At 43.6% G+C, this 25,193-nt stretch overlaps 1 protein-coding gene across 2 annotated transcripts in view; it reads right to left on the bottom strand.

The window, feature by feature from the left end:
• The window catches only part of kcnh2b (potassium voltage-gated channel, subfamily H (eag-related), member 2b), a 275,704-nt gene that overhangs the window by 244,885 nt on the left and 5,626 nt on the right, over window positions 1–25,193 (bottom strand). For both annotated transcript variants that reach the window (XM_085362590.1, XM_085362591.1), the window contains exon 2: window positions 6,003–6,233. In XM_085362590.1, the coding sequence (XP_085218716.1) occupies window positions 6,003–6,233 (231 nt within the window). The remainder of the gene's footprint in view (window positions 1–6,002; window positions 6,234–25,193) is intronic.

Raw genomic sequence — 25,193 nt, forward strand, 5'->3', positions numbered from 1 at the left:
AGCTCCTTCGTTCTTCCGCGTTTCTTGTGTTCTAGTTCTTTGGTTCTGTGCTCCTTCTGTTCAGTGTGTAGTCATCCCTGCCCGTGGGTTCCCTCTGTTCTCTGTCAGTATCGTGTCTCTGAGTTCTGTGATTTCCTGTGTTGCTTCTGCTCTAAGTCCCCTCGTACTTCAGGTTTGCTGGTTCTGGTTCCTTGTTTCTTAATTTTCCCAGTTTAGGTTTCCTTTAGTTTCTGCACATGCCATCTCTGTTTCTGTTTGTATCCTCACCTTGTAAATAAAGCTCACTCGCATCAGGTCAGGGCCTGCATTTGGGTCCATTCACTCATGCCGCAGCCGTGACACAGGTCATCGTAGAGATGTAATCTCTCCATCATGTCCCGGTCCAAGTAGGACAACCCCTCACTCGGGTGGTGACGCCTTGTGACGGGGAAGAGCAGCGGCTCTACTTCTAAGAAACACGTCCACCATGCAGAGAAAGCTCATTTGCAGCAGGAACATTGATCGATCAGGTAAATCGACAGCTTCTCTCTTTACCGCGACACGTGCAGCGTCCACATGACTGGGATTCGTCTGTCAGTTTAAACATGTGTTACAGTGTCTCCTATCTCATCTTATTGTACCTTACATGTTCTTATCTGTCTTTGAAAATAACTTCTATCATTGTTTGATTATTGCAGTGAGTTTCTCCTCGCAGGCTGACAGATCACATGGTCTGTGTCCTCCACCTTGTAGCCTGTTTGTCTTTTTCAAACTCCTTTTGGACTTGAGCCACCAAGAGTCTGCCAGAGGAAACGACACTCAGCTCATTATTTATTCTTTTTAAATTGCCGTCATTTCCGTGGAAATACTTTGGAAAGCTGTGCCTCCTCTGCTTTCCCCTTTGGACCTCAGTCACTGCTGTTCACATTTTCACAGTCAGACTTTCTCCTGATCTCTTGCCTTGGAGGTGCAGGCTGCTGGTTCAAGACGATTCTGATTCACTAACATACGGAGCGTGGCAAGAACAGAACAGGCTTCAGGTTTCATAAATGAGATGCAGGTTTGCACAGGCTAAGAACATTTCCACTCAAATATTAGTGAATGAGGCCCAGGCTGCTGCAGGGAAGCTGCTGTGACTGTGAAACTATTTAAACATAAGCTGGAGGAAACACCATACATGGTTAATTACCTGCTTACAATGTACGATAATCTTCAAGACCTGGGCAGAAATCAACTGTGAGTAGAGCAGGACTCATCCCTGCATGAAAAATGATAGTTGCACTTGAATCATACGAAAACCTACTTGTAATATTCGATATGGTGTGAGGCTGTCCACTGTCCCTCTGTGCCAGCGACACCTCGGTGACCTCTCGTTACCTCCAAGTATGATACTTTGTGGATATATGATTAGTCAGTGCTTTGAGCATGGTCATTACGTGAGTCACTTCTTAATTACAGTGCTATTCCATTTTAGTTAATATGATCATTTTTCTTCTGTCTGCAGTAAAAGGGTATACTGAGGATATTGCACTGTGCCAGCAGCGGCCAAAGCTATGCAGGCATTAAAGTCAGAAAAGCTAAATGCTATGTGTTGTTAGCATGGTGGACATATTGTAGCTTTCACTGGGTTCTTTGTGTGCGACTGGTGTAAACAGTGGAAAGAGAGATCTGTGAGGAGCGGAGCTGGCAGAGAGCTCCTCATAAACATCACTACAGAGCACACAGCAGGCTCCACCTCTTCTCTCCTTTCCTTCTCACTTTCACATAACGGTCGCTGTGTCATTGCACAGTGGAAATGGGATGGACTCAAGTGTAGTTTCAAACCCGGAGGCTAGAGGTGCAGTGTAACAAAAAGAGTCTTTCTTCACAATGCTCAGAAGCTAACAGAAATCTCAGACTAGAATTAAGGAACATAAACTAGACGTCTGAGGCGAGAGAAAAACTATGACTATGACTAGATGGCAGGGATAACTGGGTGCAGGGACTGGGCAAAGCTTGCAGGTGGGGGTTGCTTGGAGGAGGAAGGCAGGAGAGGTCCAGGTGGGTGCTGCATGCAATGCAGGGAGGCAGGCAGGAGAGACTGGCAGTTCAAAAAGGTAGGTAGGTGGTAGGTGGGTTTCAGATGTAAAGTTGGCAGATAATCTGGCGAAGACCAGTTGAGTGCGCAGGTATGATTGCCATCAGGTGAGGAACAACAAAGACTCCACCCAGCGGGGAGGAGCCGATGCCGTGGAAAACTACCCAGACCATGACACGCTGCTTCTCTCTCTGTCTCATGCTCCCACTTTGTTTCTCCCACCTCTCACCCAATGGTTGTTCCAAGCTTCTCAGAGCTGTGGCGTCTTCCTGTTTCTTAGTCACCACTTTTCCCTTCGGCCTTCTTTTCCTCCACCTAAGCCCCCTCTCTTCTGCTGCTCTGTTGTCCGTCTACAGGTGGAAAACATCCAGCAGATGCTCTGGCCGTAGCCCAGGGAGTTGCTTTCTTTATTACCACGCGCCTCTTTATCACGATCATCAGAAATACATTCGTGTGGTAGGACGGACTTCTCCAAGGGTTTGACATGTTTATCTTCCTCTAATGTGCGTTCAGGTGAGCTCTTTTAATCACACTGCTATTTCATTAAAACAGTTGTAGCATGAAAAAGAACAGATGGCTATTTAATTGTTGTCTCACTCAGTAATAATCGACCACATTTATATTAAATGCCATCTGGAAACAGACCACACGCACCATACTCTCCGTCCCAAACGTTTGTGCTGCTCAAAAGGAAAAAAGGAAAAAATCTGGCACTAAGTTTGTTGCTAAAGACACAAATGAAAACATGGACTAAACAGCAGTCAAACTATTCACACAAACTTAGACAAAAACATGAGCTATCATGTGCCAAATGTTCCCTACACAACACAGAAACAAAGTGAGAAGCTTTGACAGTCGCTCGAGGCTGACTGAAGGAAACTGGCCTGCTGTTGGACTGATGATGAGAACTATGATTACAGTTAACTTAATCAAATCAATATGTATTCATTTCCATGGGCTCTACTTCAACCTTAATTCAAGTTAAAATAAAAAATAAATAAGATACAGAGGAAGGACACGGTGCTGGCCTACAGCAGAAAGACGTCTGTGGATGTGCACGCCACTCAAAAGCAGCCAAAGCTGAACCTGAGTCACGCTTGCTGCTATCCTTCTGTCACAAGTCTCCACCCACTCCACCCTGCCTGCACTTGTCTTTATCTCTGTTGTGCACACATCATTGCTTTGGGTGATTGACCCCAAATATTTAAGCTGCACCCCTCCTTGCATCCTCACAGCTACACCTGTCTCCCTCTCATTCACACTCGGATTCTGTTTTGCTGAATTCCATCCGTCCTCTCTCCAGAGCATACCTCCGCCTCTGCAGGCTTCCACCTGCTCTCGCTACAGATCTGCAGACATCATGGTTTACAGAGAATCCTGCCTGGCTTCTTCTGTCAGCACGTCTATCAAAGACGATCTAATGTACTCTGCACTCACACATGTGCTGCACCAACCTGAAAGACTTCTATTGTTATGTACCCAGACTTGCCTCCCCGAAACACTGAGCACAACTCTTCCTTCTTCAACTTCCACCATTTAATCCTCGTCGTTGCCTTCACACGCTTCATCTTCTTGATTTGCAAACTCATTCTACAACCTACTACCTGATGCTGCCTAACTACACCCTGACATCACATTGCAACCTCCTATCTCTTTCAAACTGCACCTTCTGCACAAGATATAATCTAAATGTGTGCACCATCTTCCAGTATCATTTGTCAGCCTGTGTTCCTCCCTCTTCTTCTTCTGTGTTCACCACAGCCATTTCTATAAGACACACACTATCTGTCCTTCTGCATTTGTCTCTTTAACACCATCTTTACCTCATCGTCTAAATGACATCCAACTTGTCGGGCATACACACTGACAGCATTTAACATCACACCTTCAATTTCCAGCTTCAGCCTCACAATCACGTCTCTCTTCACCTCAAGACTGTTCAGATACTCTTCCTCCAACATTACTCGTCTCTCTTCCTATCTGCACCATGGTGGAGTGTTTTGATGCTCTCGAGCTTACTTCCTTTCAGCCTAGTGAAGGACCTTGCACACACATATACCTTCCTTCTCTCCATCAAATCAGATCCTCTCCCTTTACCAGTTTTCCCACTGTCTCCAGACACACCTTCCCCCTTTCCTGTTCCTTTGTCTTCAGCCAACAGTGGCAGCAGAGGCAGATGTTGTTACCTGAGCCCTGACCAATCCTATATGGAGATCTCATTCTGGATAATCTGCATGTCTGATTCATTTTATGGACTTCTGAAAAATTAATCTAAAATGACTCTTCTCTTATTCTGGAATATAAACTCAACAAAAATATAAACGCAACACCTTTGTTACTGCTCCCATTCCCCATGGGATGGACGTAGAGACCTAAAATTCATTCCAGATACACAATATAACCATCCCTCCCAAACAGTGGTCACAAATCAGTCCAAATGTGTGGTAGTGGGCACATCTGCTATATTGAGATAATCCATCCCACCTCACAGGTGTGCCACATCAGGATGCTGATCTGACATCATGAGTAGTGCACAGGTGTACCTCAGACTGCCCACAACAAAAGGCCACCCTGGAATGTGCAGTTTTTTGCGCTATTGGGGGTCTGGGGACCCAGAACCGGTCAGTATCTGGTGTGACCACCATTTGCCTCATGCAGTGCAACACATCGTCGCATGGAGTCTATCAGATTGTCAGTTGTGGCCTGTGGAATGTTGGTCCGCTCCACTTCAATGGCTGTGCGAGGTTGTTGGATATTCGTGGGAACTGGTACACGCTGTCGTATACGCCGGTCAAGCACATCCCGAACATGCTCAATGGGTGACATGTCCGGTGAGTATGCTGGCCATGCAAGAACTGGGACATTCTCAGCTGCCATCTGCCCTGAACAATGTGAACCATGATTCATCCGTGAAGCGCACACCTCTCCAACGTGCCAGACGCCATCGAATGTGAGCATTTGCCCACACAAGTCTGTTACGGCGACGAGCTGGAGTCAGGTCAAGACCCCGATGAGGACGACGGGCATGCAGTTGAGCGTCCCTGAGACGGTTTCTGACAGTTTGTGCAGAAATTGTTTGGTTGTGCAAACCAGTTGTTCCAGCAGCTGTCTGGGTGGCTGGTCTCAGACGATCTTGGAGGTGAACCTGCTGGATGTGGAGGTCCTGGGCTGGTGTGGTTACACGAGGTCTGCGGTTGTGAGGCCGGTTGGATGTGCTGCCATATTCTCTGAAACGCCTGTGGAGACGGCTTATGGTTGAGAAATGAACATTCAATGCACGGGCGACAGATCTGGTTGACATTCCTGCTGTCAGCATGCCAATTGCACGCTCCCTCATTGCTTGTGGCATCTGTGGCATTTTGCTGTGAGACAAAACTGTACATTCCAGGGTGGCCTTTTGTTGTGGGCAGTCTGAGGTACACCTGTGCACTACTCATGATGTCAGATCAGCATCCTGATGTGGCACACCTGTGAGGTGGGATGGATTATTTCAATATAGCAGATGTGCCCGCTACCACACATTTGGACTGATTTGTGACCACTGTTTGGGAGGGATGGTTATATTGTGTATCTGGAATGAATTTTAGGTCTCTACGTCCATCCCATGGGGAATGGGAGCAGTAACAAAGGTGTTGCGTTTATATTTTTGTTGAGTGTAGTACGATAGCAATGAATATACCACATGTTTCTACATATACCTAACAAACATGTATTACTGCTACTGCCATCTCAATTAAAGCAGCTAGCATGCTAACCTCTCTGGCACACCACACCTTCTGTCCCCAACACAAAGTTGACACCAAGCTTTACTCTTCTGCCACTATTAGAAATGATCTGCTTGTATTCCCTTAAATGCAGTTTCATCTCCCTCAGGCCAGAAACAGGTGCACACATGAGCAGAAACAGCTCTGAAATGACGAGCACAGCATCGTTTGGTTTTTCCTACCGTCTTTTCGGTAAAGGTTGATCTCCACCTTCCTCTCCTCCGACCCCAGGAGGGCCTGCGCCATCTGGGCGATAGCCAGTCGCTTGGTGTCAGGTCCATACAGGAAGTTGCACGCGCATGGCTTCTGCATGATCTCAGCCCTGGAGTAGCCACACATGTGGCAGAAGCCATCGTTACAGAAAATGATGGCGCAGTTCTCCACTCTGGCGTTGGCTATGATAAACTTGCGACCTGTGGGTGAAAGGACAAAGGTTTCTGCTCAGTTATTTACTTTTCACTAACACAGCAACACCAACTCAACATATGATCAAATGAATGAATGAAACAGGTAGCTCAGGTTAATCGCATTTATCCTAAATGAAAGCTACGGTGACCATATTTGGATTTCCAAAAAACACTTGGCCCAGAAAAACTTTAATCATGCTGTTTGCTTAAAGAAACTTTTAACATATTTAAATGATGCCTTCTCTGTGCGGTTAATGAATGGTGAAATAAAAAATGTCATATGCAACAGTGCAAAAAGATAACTTAAAAACCTCTGGGATTAAATAATGGTACCGAAATAAGGCCTCATCTGTAAAAGAACAAGTACCAGGATGGTACGAGGGAAATGTCTTTGACAGTTCGTCTGAAAAGCTGCAGTTGTGCTTTGACATCTTTTAAACATCATCAGCGCGCTGTCTGTCCCGTCTGTGAGCGCAGAACAACCACTCACAAAGCAGCAGCTCAGGGATGATGTCACACATGCTCTGTAGGAAAACCCGGACAGAACGTGAAAATGGACGCGCCCGAGGAAAAGTGGACGGTTGGTCACCCTATGAACACTCAGGAGGATTCAAATATTTTAAGGTGGAGGCTCGTTCCCGTTCACGTCTTGTTGACGCTCTAGCTAAGCAAGGTTTTTCAGCCAACGGCAGACTTCCCTGGCCCAGGTCGTTTTATCCAAATCTGTATCTTCATTGTAACAACATTCAAAAGCCACCAGAGGCAGCATTTCCACATTTTCTTCAGACTGCTTCTGCCCTGAATGACAAAAACCACTCAGACATTAAGCTAATATTAGCAGCTATTCTGTCCTTGCTTCTGTCAAACCGAATCTCCAAAGAGATTCAGATTTATTCATTTTCAATTCTAATATTAATTGAAACAAAGAAAAACCTTTCAGCCTGCTGCTACCCAACAAACAGCACCACATGTCCTTTTTGGGGCACATGATTTCTGGCACTTCTGCTGCTAAAATAACACTAACATGCAATAGAAATTAAAGTTTGTTTGTAATTAGGTCCAAAACTTGACACGGCAGCTGCAACCCTAACAGCCTCTTCTTCCACAGAGTGTCTCTCCTGTGAACCACTTACTGTAGAAGGAGCTCTTTTGCTCCCTGGCCTCTGCTCAGTGTCAAAATATGATATCAAGAGAGCTTTAAACACACTTTAAACAGACACTCAAGCATGTTCCTTTACTCAGGACTCTCACTCACTGTTTCATATGCTGTGAATAAAAAGTGTCTTTAAGGTAAATCTCGAGCGTCTTTGGCTAACACAGGAAAACAACATAAATGAAAGAGTCTGAGTGGGAGTGTGTTTGTGCTGTGTTAGCCTGACAGTCTGCCAGTTTGATAGATGGCTTCCACTAAAGAGCATTAAGCTTCTGAGAATGTTCCTTGTTTCTTTCACTTAGCCCCACTGTGGGAAGAAGGAAAGAGAAAAGAAAGGATGAATATAACAGATGTAAAAAGATCACTGAGGAAGACTTTGGGGAGAAAGAATGAAAACAAATAGGACACAAGCATGAAACAGCTGAAATAATGAATGCAGGTATTTGGAGAAAGATCATGAGAGAGCTGGAGTAGAAGAGAAGTGATCCCAACTGTTGTCTGACTGAAGCAATAACTCTGCATTAATCACGGTGACCACATCACATCATCGTCCCTGATTATTTCACAGTTTGACTTTAAATTCAGTTAAATCCAAGTCTTTATTTATTCTATTTAAATTGTTCCTGGAGAGATCTTCCTAAGTAAGCTGACTTTCTCTTAGGCTCCAAGAAGTCGAACACTAACTGCTGTTTTTAGCAAACAATTTCCCCTTTACGTAGGCTGCAGAGAGTCCTGATGAAACATTTGTGGCTGAAGAGCTGATGCCATTGTCTGTCATAATAAATGTGCAAAATCTTTTGTTTATTTTTAGCTTTCAGCAGCAGGTCACATTTTCTACGTTCCTCTGCAGTCACTCAGCGTCCTGACTGTTCCACCTGAAGACCAGAAACCTGACAGTCAGCAGGTCCTGATGCTGCCCGAGATGAAAATCCAGCACTGATATTACTCGGGAAGATTGTCATGTCAATAAAAACTCAATCAAAATATTTGCCAGTGATCAGGCTATTTTAAACGGGACTAAACTGTTTTATAATTAAGGTGTTCAGAACAGCATTTATTGTAATGTAAAAGTTGAATTATAATCATAATAATCCTGTGAGTCAGCCTGTGTGCTCATCTGAGGTAACTGGAATAAAAACTATTTATTATTTTTAAGTGGAAGCATTTAAGAATATAATCCTGTGGACAAACTGAATGTCTAGTTGCAGATGTTGTAAGCTACGGAGATTTTGTTATCAGGAAACACTGCTCATAACATTTACTGAAGAAGAAAGAAACACACGGACTAAAGCCACAGATTGTGAATAAAACACAGAGGTCATAATTGACTAAATGAACATGACATCGTGTTCAGCTGGATTTGAAACTTCCAGATGAGACTGTTCACTGTAAGGTATTTACTGATTTCACACAGACAGCATTTCAAAAAGTGGAGACCTGAGATTGAGACTTCTTAAAGAGTTTCTCTGTGACCATTATCTTCTTCTACAAAAATAACAGTCACTCGAGAGATCTCCAAACACATTTAAAAGCCATTAGAAAGGCAGCATTTCAAGCTAGACATGCCCGTTATAATGAGGAAAAAGGCCTTTAAGGGACAGAGAGCTATTTTTCAGGGGGAGGCTGCAGATGGGAGGTGTGCATCAGAGGACTTTTTATGAGAGCTTTGGATAAAGGAGAGTCGAGAAGGATTCGCTTCTTTGGGTGGCATAAATCATTTAAATTAAGGTAGCAAGATTTTTGCTGCCTGGCAGATTCTTATTTGTGGATCTGAAAAAGAAACAAACCAGTTTGACTTTTTTTGGTCATTTTTATTGTAGAGCTTCCTCATGAATGATAAATCTTCCCCAAGGACTTCAGGCTATGATAAGGGAAGAACACCGTATCGCTGCAGTGACAGACGTGACTCTTGTGATTAGTTTTTGGTCAGTGACTCACACGTCGGCCCACACTGTACCTAGAACTGGCCCAACTCCTAGGAAACTGCTTTTAATGCTACAAAATGTAATTTTGTACATAAATGATGACAGTTTGTTTTGTTTTAGTGTAGAATGTGGACACAGAGCCACGTCTTTAATAATCACCACGTGAAAAAAGAGGCTGGGCAATAACCACAAAGCACAAAAGTAAAAACTGAGAAAGACTAAACTTTGAGGCTCTAAATCTATGACAGGGAAGACTAATGACGAGCAACATCCACCAGCTCCAGCCAAACGTCTTCACCTCGCTTACTGATTGTTGCCTTGTCAGGAAATGTTTGAGAGCCAAAGCTGGCTTTTCTGTCAGCCCAGGGAGCAAATTTCTGAGCTGTGTCAGTCAGTATTCACAGCCGGGCTCATCTGCGACTCAGCGCCAATATTTTGGGAGAAGGTAATGTGTCATACATTGATGAATGAATGAATGAAATTAAACCCACGTCGGTGCACTGGGTCAATTTTTCTTTCTAAGTGTTCTTCATTAAACTTGATTATGAAAAAGTCCCAGGAGGAGAAGATGGTAGACGGTCATTATTCCCTGTAAATTACGTCTACGGAGAGGTTCACAGAGGGGAGTGTAGTAATTCCCTCTCAAATAGTGATTTATAAGTCATTTTATCATCACTGGCAAGACATGCATCTGCCACACCCGACATTTCTGCACATCACATTCCAATCCAGCTCTGCCCATCGATATCACGCCTCCTGTATCGGGCTCGAGTTCGTGGAATTAGTTTGCAGACTCATGAGTCATTGTTATTGGAAAATGTGTCCCTGTTTCAATTGTCGAGCTGTAACTTGCTTATGGGGATATGATTATTTTTGATTGAGTGCACATTTCAGTGTCTATGGGTGTTGTGTTTACTTTTCTGCACTGTGCAAACATATAAAAGTCCAGAAAGGAAAACAAACTACACTTGCAAGGTCCATATATCAAACGATCACTATGGCATTACTGAGAGTTGAAAAACTGTCTAAAGTCTTTCATCTTTAATAAAATGATCAGCGTTCTGCTCTACCAGGTGTAACAATTGAGTTTAACATCCAGGCATCCATGAAAACTGAATTTATGACATTTAACGGAGTTAGAAGTTAGCAGGGAGTTAGCTCGCTAGCTTCTATCTAAATACAATATAGCATGTCCTGACTGCGGGGTTTTGGAAACAAATTCAAACGTACAGCTCTGCTATCACTTCCAACATAAATGAAGACAGAAAACTAAACAGCAGTGACGTTTGTAGGGTTACTGAAGTTGGGCTAGCTGGTATATAATGATGTGCTACGTGACCGCTAGCGACACAGCTATGTTAGCATAATATAAACAAGCTAACTTTTTTTCCACTCGATAAAAGTTACCGTGAGTGTTCTCGGTGGTCAGGAACAAATGTAATCGCATGGCAGGATGCTGTAAAAGGACCAAACTTCAGCCAGGAGAACAACTGAGATAATCCATCCACAATACAAGGTTAGTCATTCATATACTGCTGCATGGGCTGGGCTGTAGTTACATCCTAAGGTTTTAAAAACTGAGCTTAAATAAATGATTAGCGGTAATAAAAGCCGAGGGAGGTCAACAGTGATCACTGACTGTTTTAGGAGCTTTTTGAGATTAAATAGAAGAAAATACAAAACATTAAACATGTTAACAACACAAAAGCCATATTAAACGCAGACTACTTTAGACCCGGAAGTAGGATTCGTCACGTCATCACTTAACAACTGGATAGCACATTTAAAAACCATTAAACTAGCAGGTGGAAGACAATAATTAACCAGGCATGCAAGATAAGATAAGATAAGATAAGATAAGATAAGATAAGATAAGATAACTCAGGAGTTAAAACAATACAAAACATTATCCAAAGGCAGACAAAGAGGTGTAACATGGGGGGACATTCACATGATAGATACACTTAGGTAGCCGAGAAGGCCAAATCAAAGAAGTTTTCAATGGAGATTTGAAAGTCTGAACTGAATCAGACACACCAATGGGAGATTGTTCCAGAGGTTGGGTGCTACTGAAGCGAGGTTGCACTAAGAGCAATTGACCTGATGATCTCAGTGCTCTCCTAGGAATATACAGGCTGAGGAGATCATTAAGGTAGCTGCGCTGTATTATTCATAATTTTAAAAGTGAAGAGTACCTCTGTTTCCTAGCATGACGTGACCATCAGTGAATGTTGGGCTCCTGAATGGAAACGTCTGCTTTAAGCGCACCGTTATCACAGCCTCTCCCCCATCGCTTCACTAAAGAGACACATCATCAATCAAAGCTGTCCATCTTGAATCCGACAGGCTGTTCTCGCAGCAGACACCAGCGGTGGACAGACCTGTTCAGGTATTCATGGAAACACTGAAAATCAGTTGTGTAGATGCACTTGAGACCTGTCTCCATGAATTAGTGGCAGCAGCTGCCCTCAGGGGCTCATAAAGTTTGATGGGTTTGTCTGGCTGCAATAAGCACTAAGCAATGCAAAGGCAGAGCTGAGTGTGTGTACTGTATTTGTGTACTTTCTGCACGTCTTTTCCAGACCGCTGAGTAAATGGTTTTCAGTCTGTGGCCGAAAGAACCGAGAAGATGTTATTTTTTTCCAGGCTGTTTAAGGTAAAGCGTTTTGAGCAGGGGTGGAAAAATGTAATTATTCTTTAAATATAAGACACGCAGCCACATGAAGAGGACGTTTGGTGCAATTGTGATGCAGATGTACTGTATCTGCTAAATGACAATACCTCAACCAAAGGAAACCAGGCTGAGAGAGGGACTCAAACAGAAGCACCAGAAAGAATGTCGCAGGCTGCTACTGTGTCTTCAGACATTGTCTAGTGGAAAAGAAAAGAAGACGGACAGCAGAAGAGTCAGCAGGTAGAGCATAAAAACTCGGGTGACTCATGGTTTAAGCTGCTCGGTGTTTAGGACACAGCTGGACATGAAAGAAAGCCGGCATTATTCTAGCAGGGAAGAGGTGAGGAGCTGTATTATTACACTGCAGGCGTTCACAGAGGAAAGTGCAGGAGATGGCAGTATTTGGAAGCAGAGGGCAACGTGCACAAATTAAACAAGGGTGATGGTGGGCAGCTGTACACAGCGTAACATTTCTTCTCATTCTGCTTACTGCACACTTCTCTCAAAGGTGCTTCATACTGTCCCCAGCGACCTGATGCCGTCTGTGGTTGTATTTGTGACTGTGACAAGCAGAACTGAACTAGTGTGAAAATGGAAAAATGTGCACAAATGTACGAAAATCCAACATGTTTAATATTAAGTGACGGATACGAAACATTATTTAATAACCTGCAGTAATAAGTGTCTAACACTACCTGCTGACACTGACAGGATTATGTAGAACTGAACAGGTGGAACTGCACATACATGTATGGTTGTTAGGTTTGCACTACTACTAGCAACTTACTAAAATTCTACTTTAAAAGAATGTCACAGTTATTTGAATGTTTTTCTCCAGTTACCAGATGACTGAGAAAGTATAGCTGAAGGTGTTCTGCACAGAGGGAGGAGGGCAGGGAGCACTACAGATGTGATGTTTGCTTTGAGAGGATTGATCTGGAGGAGAAGGTCAGAAGCAGTCGTCTGTGTCTTTGTGGATCTGGAGCGTATAATAGTCCCAAGAGGGCGACTGTGGTACTGCATGAGAAGTATTTGAGGGTGGTGCAGGCTGCACAGCGTATGGTGATGTCCATGCGTTATAGACAGCAGAAGTTTAAAGTGTTAAAAACAAATATGTATTATCTTTAACACTTCATGAGCAACAGCAGGGGTGTCAAACATTCTGGTCCGAGGGCCAGAATCGGCCCAGCAAAGACTCTGGTCCGGTCCTGTGGGTGTCTGGGATCTGTGAACGAGGGCACACACTTTCATCTTTTAACTGTATTTTCATAAAGTTTACAACTTGTCCTACTGATGAAGATCTCCCCCATCAAAGTAATAGATAAACAATTAAATGACAGTTTCTGTTTTTTCCACTATTAACAAGAGAAAGTTCTTTTTTCCCTCATTTTTAAGAATGTGCTCGCTGTAAAATTTAAGATGAATTATTTAACAAAAACTTTCTTACAGTCATTGGACAGTCAGAGTATTTTCTGTAATAGGCCCAAAGAGTCGTGACAGTGCTCCTTTATTAAACAGAGCAGCGTTTCTTTACCTTGTAGAAAAACTGAGAAGTGCTCTTGCGATTGCACTCCTTTGTCTTATATTGAGATATCACAGGGATGAAATCCACAGACAGTAAGGGGATTTTTACTGTATGTGGCCACCGATGCAAAGTGACTCTTTGTGATTTTCTACGTATGTTTAAAGAAGTGTTGGGAAAAAGGTGAACGTGGGAAAGTTGCACAGTTGTTATGGCAACTGTCACTCAGGCAAACAAAGATTGAAGGGAGACCACAACCCTCATTCGAAATGATGAGCGTAGCTTAAAATGAAGCCAGTGACGAGGTGCCTCAGCTCGACCCCGTATCGTTTAAAAAAATGTGGTCCCTTCAGCACTCAGTCACAGCCAGCTCTCATTATAAATAGTTTTGATGATGGACAAAACCCTGAGCGGTGCAGTATGCATACAATATGCAGCAGCCTACTTCCTGGCGACTGTGTCCTGTTTCATTTTATAATAAAATGTAAATGCATGTGTCCATACAACACAATGTATATAAATAATACATCTTTATCACATTAGTTTATGAATCAGTGACATTTGTATTCCAACATGGCATCAGGATAGCAGTAAATATAAAGTCAACTCTCCATAATGTCCGTCGGAGGTATTAAAGGTACCGTATTTCCCGGACTACAAAGCGCACCCGAATATTAGCCGCACAAGCTAAAATCAGGGGAAAATCCTGTTTTGTACATACATTAGCCGCACCTGACTAAAGGCTGCAGGTGTTTCAATGTTGACTTATCATATGTAAGAGAATATGCACAAAGCGAATTGTCAGGAAAGAGATGGCTGTTTGGAGACACACCCCTTTTATTAATATCTTGAAAAACAAGTTATGGGTACATATTTGCATAACCTTTTAGGTATATGTACAAGTAGCGGTAATTACAAGTAGGAAACATGTACTGTGCTTCATAAATGAGTAACAAATGTAGTACATAATAATAACCTGCAGCACACCAGAAAAATAGATTCGGACTACCTTTTAGGCTCAGGTGCAGCGACACGGCTTTAACAAGAAGAAAAGTCAGTCATTCACCACCATCTTCCTGCCCACTAAAACCACCAAAGTCCTCTTCTCCAGTGTCGGATACAAACAGGCTCAGGATGGCTTTGTCATCCACTCTCAGCTTCTTTCCTTTGTTGTCACTTTCAAAACCAAAGAAATCCTCGTTGTCAGTGTCAGAGTCAAACACCCTCAGAAGGGCCGTGGCGGTGTCCTCCTCTCCATCATGCAGCATTCAGCCCTTCGAAATCCGTTGGTGATCATTGATGTTTTCACACTTTTCCACGCTGTCAGATTCCACCGGTGGAGTTGAGCATAACTTGCTTTTCGCATTGTTTTTCGCGCTACTTGTACGGCACTATGTTGTCTGGCGGATGGACACGTGACCAACACACCACTCTTGAACCCCGATACTGTGTGTCTGATCACATGCCCTTCCGCCAGGCAACGTAGTGCCGTACAACAGCGGAACAAACAAAACAAATCGTCTTACGATATGACAAAAATCATGGACAATCCATAGAAAAGCCGCACCTGACTAAAAGCCGCAGGGTTCAAAGCTTGTGGAAAAAGTAGCGGCTTATAGCCCGACAATTACGGTAATCAAAAGCTCCCCAGCTGACTCTGACTGCTTCTTCCTTTCTCCCCATAATTTCCCTCTAATGAGCTTTTGAAGCCAGTGAGGAGAGAGCTGATGCAGAAGCTGATTAAAGGCAAGTTTTTCAGGAGGAAAACACGATTTCCTATTCCCACTGACACACACTATGCCACACATGCACGCAAACACACACACATATATGTATGATTTCAGCTGCACATACAGACCTGCTGACACAGACTGAATAATTCACCAGGACCAGACCTTGAGGGCCCCTGAATCTGCCCGTGTGTGTGTGTGTGTGTGTGTGTGTGTGTGTGTGTGTGTGTGTGTGTGTGTGTGTGTGCTATCTATTTGTTTGTGAGTGATTGAGCATGTATCTGTGAGTGTGCGTATGTGCTAGGAATCTCCCTGAATACTAGGCAGACAGGGAGGGAAACCCGTGTGTTAGAAGTAGAAGTCAACACACCAGCTCGTTGCCTGCTAGCTACAGAGGGAGCGAGATAAGGAAAGAGGGAGTGAGATAAGGAAAGAGGGAGCGAGATTAGGAAAGAGGGAGCGAGATAAGGAAAGAGGGAGCGAGATTAGGGGACAGAGAAATGTGAACGGGGAAAACCGGGGAGAAAAAAGATCAAGAAAAACAAGGAAGGGGGGAGAAAAAGAGGACGAAGCAGATGTATGCTGACAAAAATCGTTCAGACGGGCTGCAGCGATTTTTATGCTTCTACCCATTCCTAACTGTGCAATTGCCATGGAAACGAGAAATATGACACATGCTAAATTGTCAAACACGGAGCGCTGACACAGTAAATTCAGACTAAATGTAGGACCCCTCATATTCCACAGTACCTCTTTGCATCCCACAGGCTGTAAGTTTGTATTATACCAGACTGAGACCCTTTGCTCTGTCTGTTATGAAGGTTACTGTTACATCATATTCATGACTGAGACTCGCGGCAGACTTCATGAGATTAGTCGTGTTTCCCGTCTCTCGCTACATGCACGATACCATCGGGACAGAAAGCACTACGCAGCGAGTTCTGGAAAAACAGCGTAAGCAGACATCTGACATGTGCGTTATGGCACCACATGGCTTCCACTTGGCTACAGTTAGTGTTGCCATGGTTACAGTTTTACACAACTGAGCAGCTGAAAAACAAATCTCACGTTAGTGTCTCAGGATGTGAAGCTGCACCCCAGGGGCGGCGTCAGTGTTTGAAACACGACTGTACGTGCAATAAAACGTCATGCGCTACGCTCGCGAGCGAGCAAAAGTGGCGCCCTGAACGATCGAGTCCTTTCAGAAGCAATCTTTGCACTGATTGAATGAACATTCAAACAAAACAGAAACCCTCCAGATTTTGACTTTGTAATCCATGTTTTTCATCTTTAGTTATCCTTCTTAGGCCACACTCATCTTATTTTTCTCTTTCTTAAGCTGACCTCTTATTTACAGTTACACAGGGCAGTTGAAATCACAGTTCAGTTGTTTTTGTCCTTGCAGATCTAAGCAGAGTATTATTTGTTGTAGTAATTCTTCCTGTTCAGACAAGCCACTAAAGAAATGTTTCTACTGTGTTTCTGGTGTAAGTGATGGAAGAAATGCACACGTCAGGTACTGTTTAAAAATCTCCACCAAAAAAACTTAATGGACAAAAACGTTTTACTCCATCCATTTGTTCTATTTGTCCACAGCCAGCTCTTCCAGCTCTTCCAGCTCTTCCAGCTCTTCCTGCTCTTCCTGCTCTTCCAGCTCTTCCTGCTCTTCTGTTGGGAAACAACAGTATTCCCAAACCAAATGAGAGATATAATCTCTACAGCACATCCTGAATCTGCCCCGGTGTCTCCTCTCAGTCTGATATGTCTGAGAATCCACACCACAGAGACGTGAGGAGGCATTCAAGTCAGCTGCCCAACACAAGTCTTTAGTTTGATGTAGACGAGTAGCAGCTCTACTCTGAGCCCTTCCTAAGTGACTGAGCTCTCTATCCTGGGGGCAGGCTAACCCTGTAACCCAGACATCATCTGAAGAAGCTGGCATTCACAGTCTTATGTGGTCACTACCAACAGCTCTTGTAGGGACGCAGATCAGCAGGTAACTCGACAGCTTCCCTTTCACACTCAGTGTTAACTATGACAGACTGATACGGTATCTGCAACACTCCTGACCCCGTACCAATTAATCTGTCAATTCCACACTCCCTCCGTCACTCATAAACACCTCATTTACAAACTCCCGTGGATACTCCACCCTTTCTGACACAGAAGCAGACTTGGAGATGTTGTGTTTTATTCCCAGTGTTGCAGATACACCAGAGTAGGCTGGATGGTGCTGTTTGATGACACCAACAGAATCAGATCATCTGCAAAAGATGAAGTGAGATCTTGAGAATACCGAATCTGACAGCCCAGGTGGGTGGAGTCCCCCCACCCCCCAAGAAATGCTGTCAGGTCCACAAAACACACGCAGACTCTCACAGCTTTGAGTTCCCCTGACAGGGTAAGTAGGCGGTCCGATGCTCCGTGGACAGGACAGAAACTACTGAGCAGCTCTGTGTTCAGCTTCTGCTGAGAAATAAATCTGACTCTCAAACATTCTTTCAAGTTTCTAAACAAAGACAGAAAGTTACAGATGAGCTGCTCCCATTGGTCCATTTGGTTTTGTGCCACTATACGGCCCCACCGACAACACTGACTCACTGCCTCCACGTACAGCAGGATGCATGTTGGACACGTTTCTGTCAAAGACATGTCAACCTAACATTACCCAAACATATGTAACAGTATGAGCACTACCTAAATGTTACTATCCTGAATGTGGCTCTTCAGTGTGGCTGAGACATTCTAACATTAGAAGCAGCTCATGTGACCGACTGCTGAGGTCAGAGCTCCGGTTTTCCACAGAAAGACGATTGTCTTGTTTTCTGCATCAGAATAGTTTTTGCTGGCGCCGTTGGTCTGAATTATAGAGAGCTTCAGAGAAATGATGAGTAGGTATAACAGTCACTGAGTCATACGCTATGAATTGTAAGGGGGTGTTTCTACCACAGTACTAGTATTTTCTTAGCAGCTTAGCAGCTGTTAGTGATAAAGCAGATGCGTCATCTTTAAAAGTCTAAAGCCACAAACAAAAAAGATTTCTAATATCGCTTTAAAAGATGTTCACCATTAGGGACCAAAGGGAGTTATATTAGGAGCGTTCCCACCCAGAGTCGACCTTTCAACTTCTTTGTTAGAAAACAGCAGATGGAGAATTAGATTCAGAGCAGTGATGGAGGTCAAACATTTCCAGCATGTAAACCGATCCAGCCCCCGGCTGTCAGCTCACAGGTGGGACATGTTTCTGCCTGAGTCGGTAACCAGCTGATTGGTCAGTCAGTCAGCTGCACTTGCAGTCAGCTCCCACAGTGCCAGAAAAATAATGACATATATCCCTCAACTGGCACTACAAGGAAAATGCAGCCACAGCACAATGAGCTATTCCAAGATTTACTTGGATTTTTGTCTCATTACAGATGCCGGCCTGACACTGTCAGCAGCACACAAGCACACACGGTTGGAGAAATGCTGATGTCATCAGTGTGAGACAGCTGACAGGAGGATGTGGGGGGATCCTGTCATGTTTTGACGGCTAAAGCATTTGTGTCCGTCCACATAAGGTTGCATTTTTGGAACAGTTTCTAAACAGCATCCATAAATAATACATTTCCAGGAATGACTTTTTATTTATTTACTGAACAGAAAAGTGTTGACAAGACTAGCAGTTAGCACACTGTGTCAGCTCCTCGTGTGGGGAGAGACACGGCACCACACACTCTGGAGACCCAGCAGAGCAGACATGCCAAGCACAGCCTCTCATTTATTTAAAGACATGTTGCACATGCATATTAGATATTAGTAATATGAGTTGACTCTGGACCATAGGCAGTAGTTTCCCTGAGCTCAGTACGCTGTATGTCAGGGAAACAAAGAGGCAGACAACAACTAACAAGACATGTTCATCCTCATAAAGCTTCAGTGCACTTAGTGAGCACCAGCAGTTCACATGTGAACAGTTCAGCCAGCGATTCCTCTTTGGTGACGATGCAGTAAGTGAAACTGATGTTTCTTCTCTTCTTAATATGGTGTAAACTTTAACCCACTTCACATCATTTCAAATCTCATTAATAGTAATTATGGCTATTTAAATAAACAGTAATTATTCTTAATGTGAGCAGTCTATTAGAGTCTTAAACTTCTCAGGCTGAAAAAGTACCAGAAACTTATGGCGTTATTTTTGTGCCGCTATTCTGAGCGCACGTAAAAGAAAATGCAGGTGCAAGTGTTGCATTTTGAGGAGAAATTTATTTGGAGCGAAGAAAAGCTCAATTTGAGTGAGCAAAATTCATCGCTGCGTGCAAAAAATGTATTTCAGTGTTTGCTATTATCCACACACACACACACAATAGCAGCCCCGCTCGCTCGGTTTTTGCAATTTTTTTTACGTCCCCTCAGAATAGCGGCATAAAAATAACGCTAAAGGAAACTGAAGTTCCTTAAATAGCCACATATTCACTTTATTCTTCACTTGAGCCACTCTGGTGTCCACTTTAGAATCACATGATGCATGTCGTTGAACTATGGGAAGCTGTGGGAGCTCCCACACCTTCTTACCTGTGTAGGAGCAGAGAACATGGGATCGCTGCACATTGATCAGCAGGTTCAGTTAGTGACAGTGCTAACCACTGAGCTGCACAACTGCTCATACTGCAAAGCTGCATTTAAAACTGCAGGTTATGAGCATTTCAGTGTGACGAAGCAAAGGAGACAGCAGGGGTTTTGCACATGCTCGGGTCGCAGCTTTCACTTTCATTCATCATATTTGTATTTTTAATCCACCACTAAATGTTTAAATGCTTACTGTAGCACCTCACATCTAACTTTAACAGCAGCAGAAGTAGTCCGGTGCACATTCGAGATGAATGCATTTCTAAGGTCATCTGACCGAAATCTCCAATCTCCTGCTGAGCATTCTCGGTCATGCGGCGTGGAACTTTTCAGAGTTCCAGTCCCCAACAGTCGTTAGGAGTGATAATCCCATAATCACTGCCATCCTTAATGGGCTGTTTCGCTCTGAAGTGTCTCAGGCTACAGTGTGTACCGCGTCTCCCTGTGCCTTAATGAAGTTATGCAGATTTATGCAAATGAGGTCTAATCCCCGGGACACTGGGGACTCCGGGGTCCTTAAGTCGGTTAGCTGGCCTTTTCTGTGCCACCACTCTTGAGGTGCCGGGAGATAAAGCAGTGACAGAGTGAGGCACAGGCTGAGAAGGAGAGCAAAGCACTGGGATCTACCAAGAACACGGACAGGCGGCTGGGCTATGCAGTGATATTTTTGGATTTAGAAAGATAGGAGGTGCACTCCCTCAGAGCTGTTCTCCAGAAAAATCTGAAACATGTGTTGATAACAACATCTGAGGATGAATTCCTCCTGAATAAGAAATGTGTCTGTAGTGCTTCTTGTTTCTATAAATGAGCAGTTCTTGTAAATCAATATTCCCTGACCTCCTTTCTAAGGCTCCTCTGCATTTCATATCAAAGGCTTGAGATCTGCAGACTCACACCTGCTGAGATTTTTGCAGCATTATAAGAAGCAGCTGTGCTCTGTGACCAAACCTGCAATCGACTGAAATGCATAACTCCATATCTCACATGATGCTTTCTAGCATACTGACCAAAGCTACAAAGTTGCATTATTCCCTCCAAAGGCAAACATGGGTGGCACAGTAAAGTCAAAATACATTATTCCAGCAAACTAGTTCAAGGCAGATATGACTGAATCCTGCAGTCGGGAACTTTGTTTATGCTGTTTTTAAACAAGCGGCCGATTCATCAGCGTTGATCACTGTGAGGGGCAAAATATGGGCAATGTGGTAATGTGTGTTTTTTATCATTTTAAAGATACATGTTAGTAGTGTCCATTTACTGTTAGCTCGACATGTTATTGTCTCCTCAAACATACTTTGGATACATTTTGTTTTCCTATTTTTATTGTGTTTTGTGTGCTTTTGCACTTTTTTCTGTTTGGAGGTATTGGAACGGACAAATAACAAACAAAATCATAATTTCAGAGGTAACAAGGCAGTACATGCAGGCTAAACTGCAGAGTTTGCAAAATTGTGGTGCATTTTACAGTAATAGCCCATTTTGAATTAGCAATGATGAGGTACAACTGTCATTATCTCAAATAGATTTTCATAACAAATACTCTACAGTAAGGATAAGGAAGCTTTAATTCCAGTTGAAGAAGACAGTCTATATTCTTAGCAGCATGCACAGCGTGATTCAGACTGATAACACCACCAAAAGGAAGCCAAACACTGTCACCCTTTACAACAAAACAAAGTGTGGCGTGGATGTGATGGACCAGATGGTTCGGGAGTACACTGTCCGCAAAGGAACACGGCGCTGGCCAGTCGCCGTGTTTTATAACATGATTGACATGGCAGCACTGAATGCACATGTGCTGTATCAAGCATGCACCGGGACGAAGGAAAGACGGGTGGACTTCCTGGTGGAGCTTGCAAGGGAGTTGGCTCGCTCTCATGTAGCTGCGAAGAAGGCAAGAAAAGATCAGTTGCTTCGGACACAACCCTCCACACCGAGCCCTGGAAAAAGAGCCACGTGTCAGGTCAAACACAGATGCAAAAAAAATCAGGCCACTGTGCGATGTGTTCACTGCTACAGGTACACATGTGGTAAATGCAGACGACAGATACCGTGGCAGTGCCAGGATTGTGAGTGATTGCTGAAAATGTTGAAATGTACTCACTCACTTTTTATCATTATTTGTAAATATGTGTACAAATGGTTGGTTTTTTGTACTGTTTTTATCAATAAATGTCAGCAACAAAGGACATACAAAGGACATGTGTTGATTTCTCCCTAAGATGGCAAACTGAAACACTCCACTCCCCCACCCCCTCAATCACTCACCCCCACTCCCCTCCCTCCAGAATTCCTAGGTAACGACCTAATATACATATGAATGACTAGCCAATTTAGCTTCCACTTCCAGCATTTGACTGCTCTCCGGCTTTTAAAGGTAGAACGGTAGAAGCCTGGAAATCCCAGTGTTAAAAGCCGATGATGTGGAAGGAGGTGGAATCCTCCCAGACCCTCGTGGCACGAGAAAGAGTGCGTGCGTGCGTGCGTGCGTGCGTGCGTGCGTGTGTGTGTGTGTGTGTGTGTGTGTGTGTGTATGTTTCAGCTTTTCATAAGTTCATTTCTTCACAGGGGGCCCAGCATGCTTACAGCTTTATTGACTGGTAAGCTGATTATGATGAAACTACAACACAACTCAAGCCATTAAAGCAGAAAAATACAAACGCATAACACTGCAGCATTTGACCTCACGCACAACTGCAAAATCTGGTCCTTAGCAGGCCTCAAAATCAAACACAACCTCGGGGAACAACAAAATGAGTTACCAAAAATGAGGCCGAAAGGCAGAAATATGGTGTGAAAAACTAAGTTCACCTTTTCTCACTTCAGGAAAAGAGAAATTAACAGCTGAAAGCGAGATGTTGCTAAGCAAATGCATTTGATTAACTGATCATCGGTGAGTGTGAGCTCCTCTAAAAGGCTGCTGCTGTGGTGCATTCAGGTGACTTAATGCCAAGCAGGGAAACATCAGCACCGATCTTAGAGAAGCAGCTGCTGCTACTCATCAATCTGGGAAGGGTTATAAGCCCATTTCCAAACAATTTAAAGTCCATCATTCCACAGTATGAACGGCTGTTCAAGTGGAAAATATTCAAAATAGTTTCCAATCTTCCCAAAAGTGGACGTCTTAGCAAACGTATCCCAAGGTCAGACCGAGTGTTGCTCAGAGACACTGTGAAAAAAACTACCCAAGAGCAACATCCCAAACCTGTTGGCCTTGATCACTTTTGGAACAACGTCCTTTGGACACATTAGTCCAAAGTGGGGCTGATTGGCCATGAAGTACAGTTCCAAGGGGGGGCACCCTGCAGTGATTGGGCTGAACATGAACTGTTCTTCATACCAAAGTAAGGCCGTCTGTGTGACAGTCATGACTTGGCCCAAACACCAGGATAATGATCCCAAGCATATCAACATCTCATAAAGCCATATTTTAGGTTTAATGTTTAAACAGGAGTGTTAATACAACTGTTTCATTGCTGCATTATAATAAAACCGAGTGTGTTGAGTTTGTTGCAGAAGAACGAGGCGATAAAGGTGAATCTTTGCTAACTTTGAATTTGTTACAAATGTGTTTTTGAGCTGAGATGGATCGAATTCCAGGAAGCAGCTGAAGCAGTGAGTGTAACAAACTCCTCTCCATCCTTAACAGCAGCAGAGTAAGTTTAAATGTACCATACCTTACTATTCTAAAAACGTGACTGTGGTGTCAGGTAGCTGCCACCACCAAAACAACGTGCGAGCGTGGGCGGCATAATCTGAGTGAAGCTGCTCATTATAAAACCCAAAAGGAAGATAGACAAATAATTGTTTCAACCTCATTTCAACAAGGAGACGCACAAGCTGGAGAGAATGGCTACACACCCTCAGCACCCCCAGCAGGTACCATGTTGCTTCGCTGAATACGTGCCCACATAATGCCAGAAGGCAGTTAGGCGTGGCTGCACGTTGGGCATCTGTGGAGAGAGGAGAAGGGTGGAGGGAGATGGAGGGAGTGCTGGTTGTCAGCTGAGACGAGGAGCAGCAAGGAGGAAGGAGCAAGTTGGAGAGGAGAGTGTTTACAAGCTCCAGGAGTTTACAAGTACATGAGTGTGTGTGTGTGTGTGTGTGTGTGTGTGTGTGTGTGTGTGTGTGTGTGTGTGTGTGTGTGTGTGTGTGTGTGAACGAGAGACAAAGAGAGTGTGAGTGAGAGACGAGTGATTTCACAGCAGCAAAGTGCGATCTCGAGGCTCTGACTCACTCCTGCCTCCAGCAGCAGAGTTGCTGTGTTTACACCCTCAGAATGAAACAGATGGAGCAGAAGAATAAGGTGAACCACAGAGGAGACCCTGCTCTTTCTGTTTGTTTTGGACTGTTTAAGTATTGCCAATATTGACGTCTTTTTGTAGGTCATTTTTAATATTGTTGAATTTTCTAATATCATTTTCTAAACTGTGCATCTGTAGGGAAACAGGCTACATTTGTTCTGCATCGCTGTCACAGCCATCCAAGAAGAAAGCAGATGGAGCGCTCACATGTCCGATCACAGCCTGATCCATGTATTCGAGCCGTATGTTGTTGTGGGTGTATGTAACATTTCTGTCTTCCTGCCCTGGAGCATCAGACTCAAGTGTAACCTTGAGTGGAAACCATCAAAGCCCAGAGAAACATGGAGCTCAAGGATGCTCAGGTGGCTGACCTTCTGTCACCGGCTGACAAGCAAAAAGAGACTCAACAGGCAAACTAAATTCTGTTTACACTTTATTCTATTAATGCATGTTGTTTGTGTGTCAAATCAGTTCCTTAAAAGTCAAAGGTTGGTGTAAATCTGACTAAAGAATCTGACTTTGCAAATTTAAGAAAATGAGGAAGCTACCGCAGCCTGTTGTCTGTGTGTGAATCTGACGTAAGCAGCAATTTAGGATTCGACAAAATGTGGCAACACGGAAGCAACGACTGTGCTTCCTCTAACGGTCAGGCTCCACTAGACCAATGAAAAATGTATCTAAAATAAGGGTTAATGGAATTGAAATTGAAAGAGTGTACGAAAATAAATTTCTTGGAGTGATAATTGATGATAAGCTGAGCTGGAAGTCTCATATAAACCATGTGAAAACAAAAATGTCAAAAACCATTGCTATTCTCTATAAAACAAAGCATGTCCTGAACAAAAAAACATTATACACACTTTATTGTACTCTGTTGCTTCCATATATGACTTACTGTCTGGAGATATGGGGTAATGCATATAAAATGAACACTCTTCCTATTTTCAAGTTACAAAAAAGAGCTATAAGAATTATAAATCAATCAAACTATATAGAACCAACTAACATTTTGTTTATTAATCTGAATACCCTGAAATTTTATGATTTAGT

Source organism: Diplotaxodon limnothrissa, linkage group LG9, assembly GCF_057381915.1.
Source record: "Diplotaxodon limnothrissa isolate DT_005_m linkage group LG9, D_limnothrissa_male_GT1.1, whole genome shotgun sequence".
NCBI classification, from domain to species: domain Eukaryota; kingdom Metazoa; phylum Chordata; class Actinopteri; order Cichliformes; family Cichlidae; genus Diplotaxodon; species Diplotaxodon limnothrissa.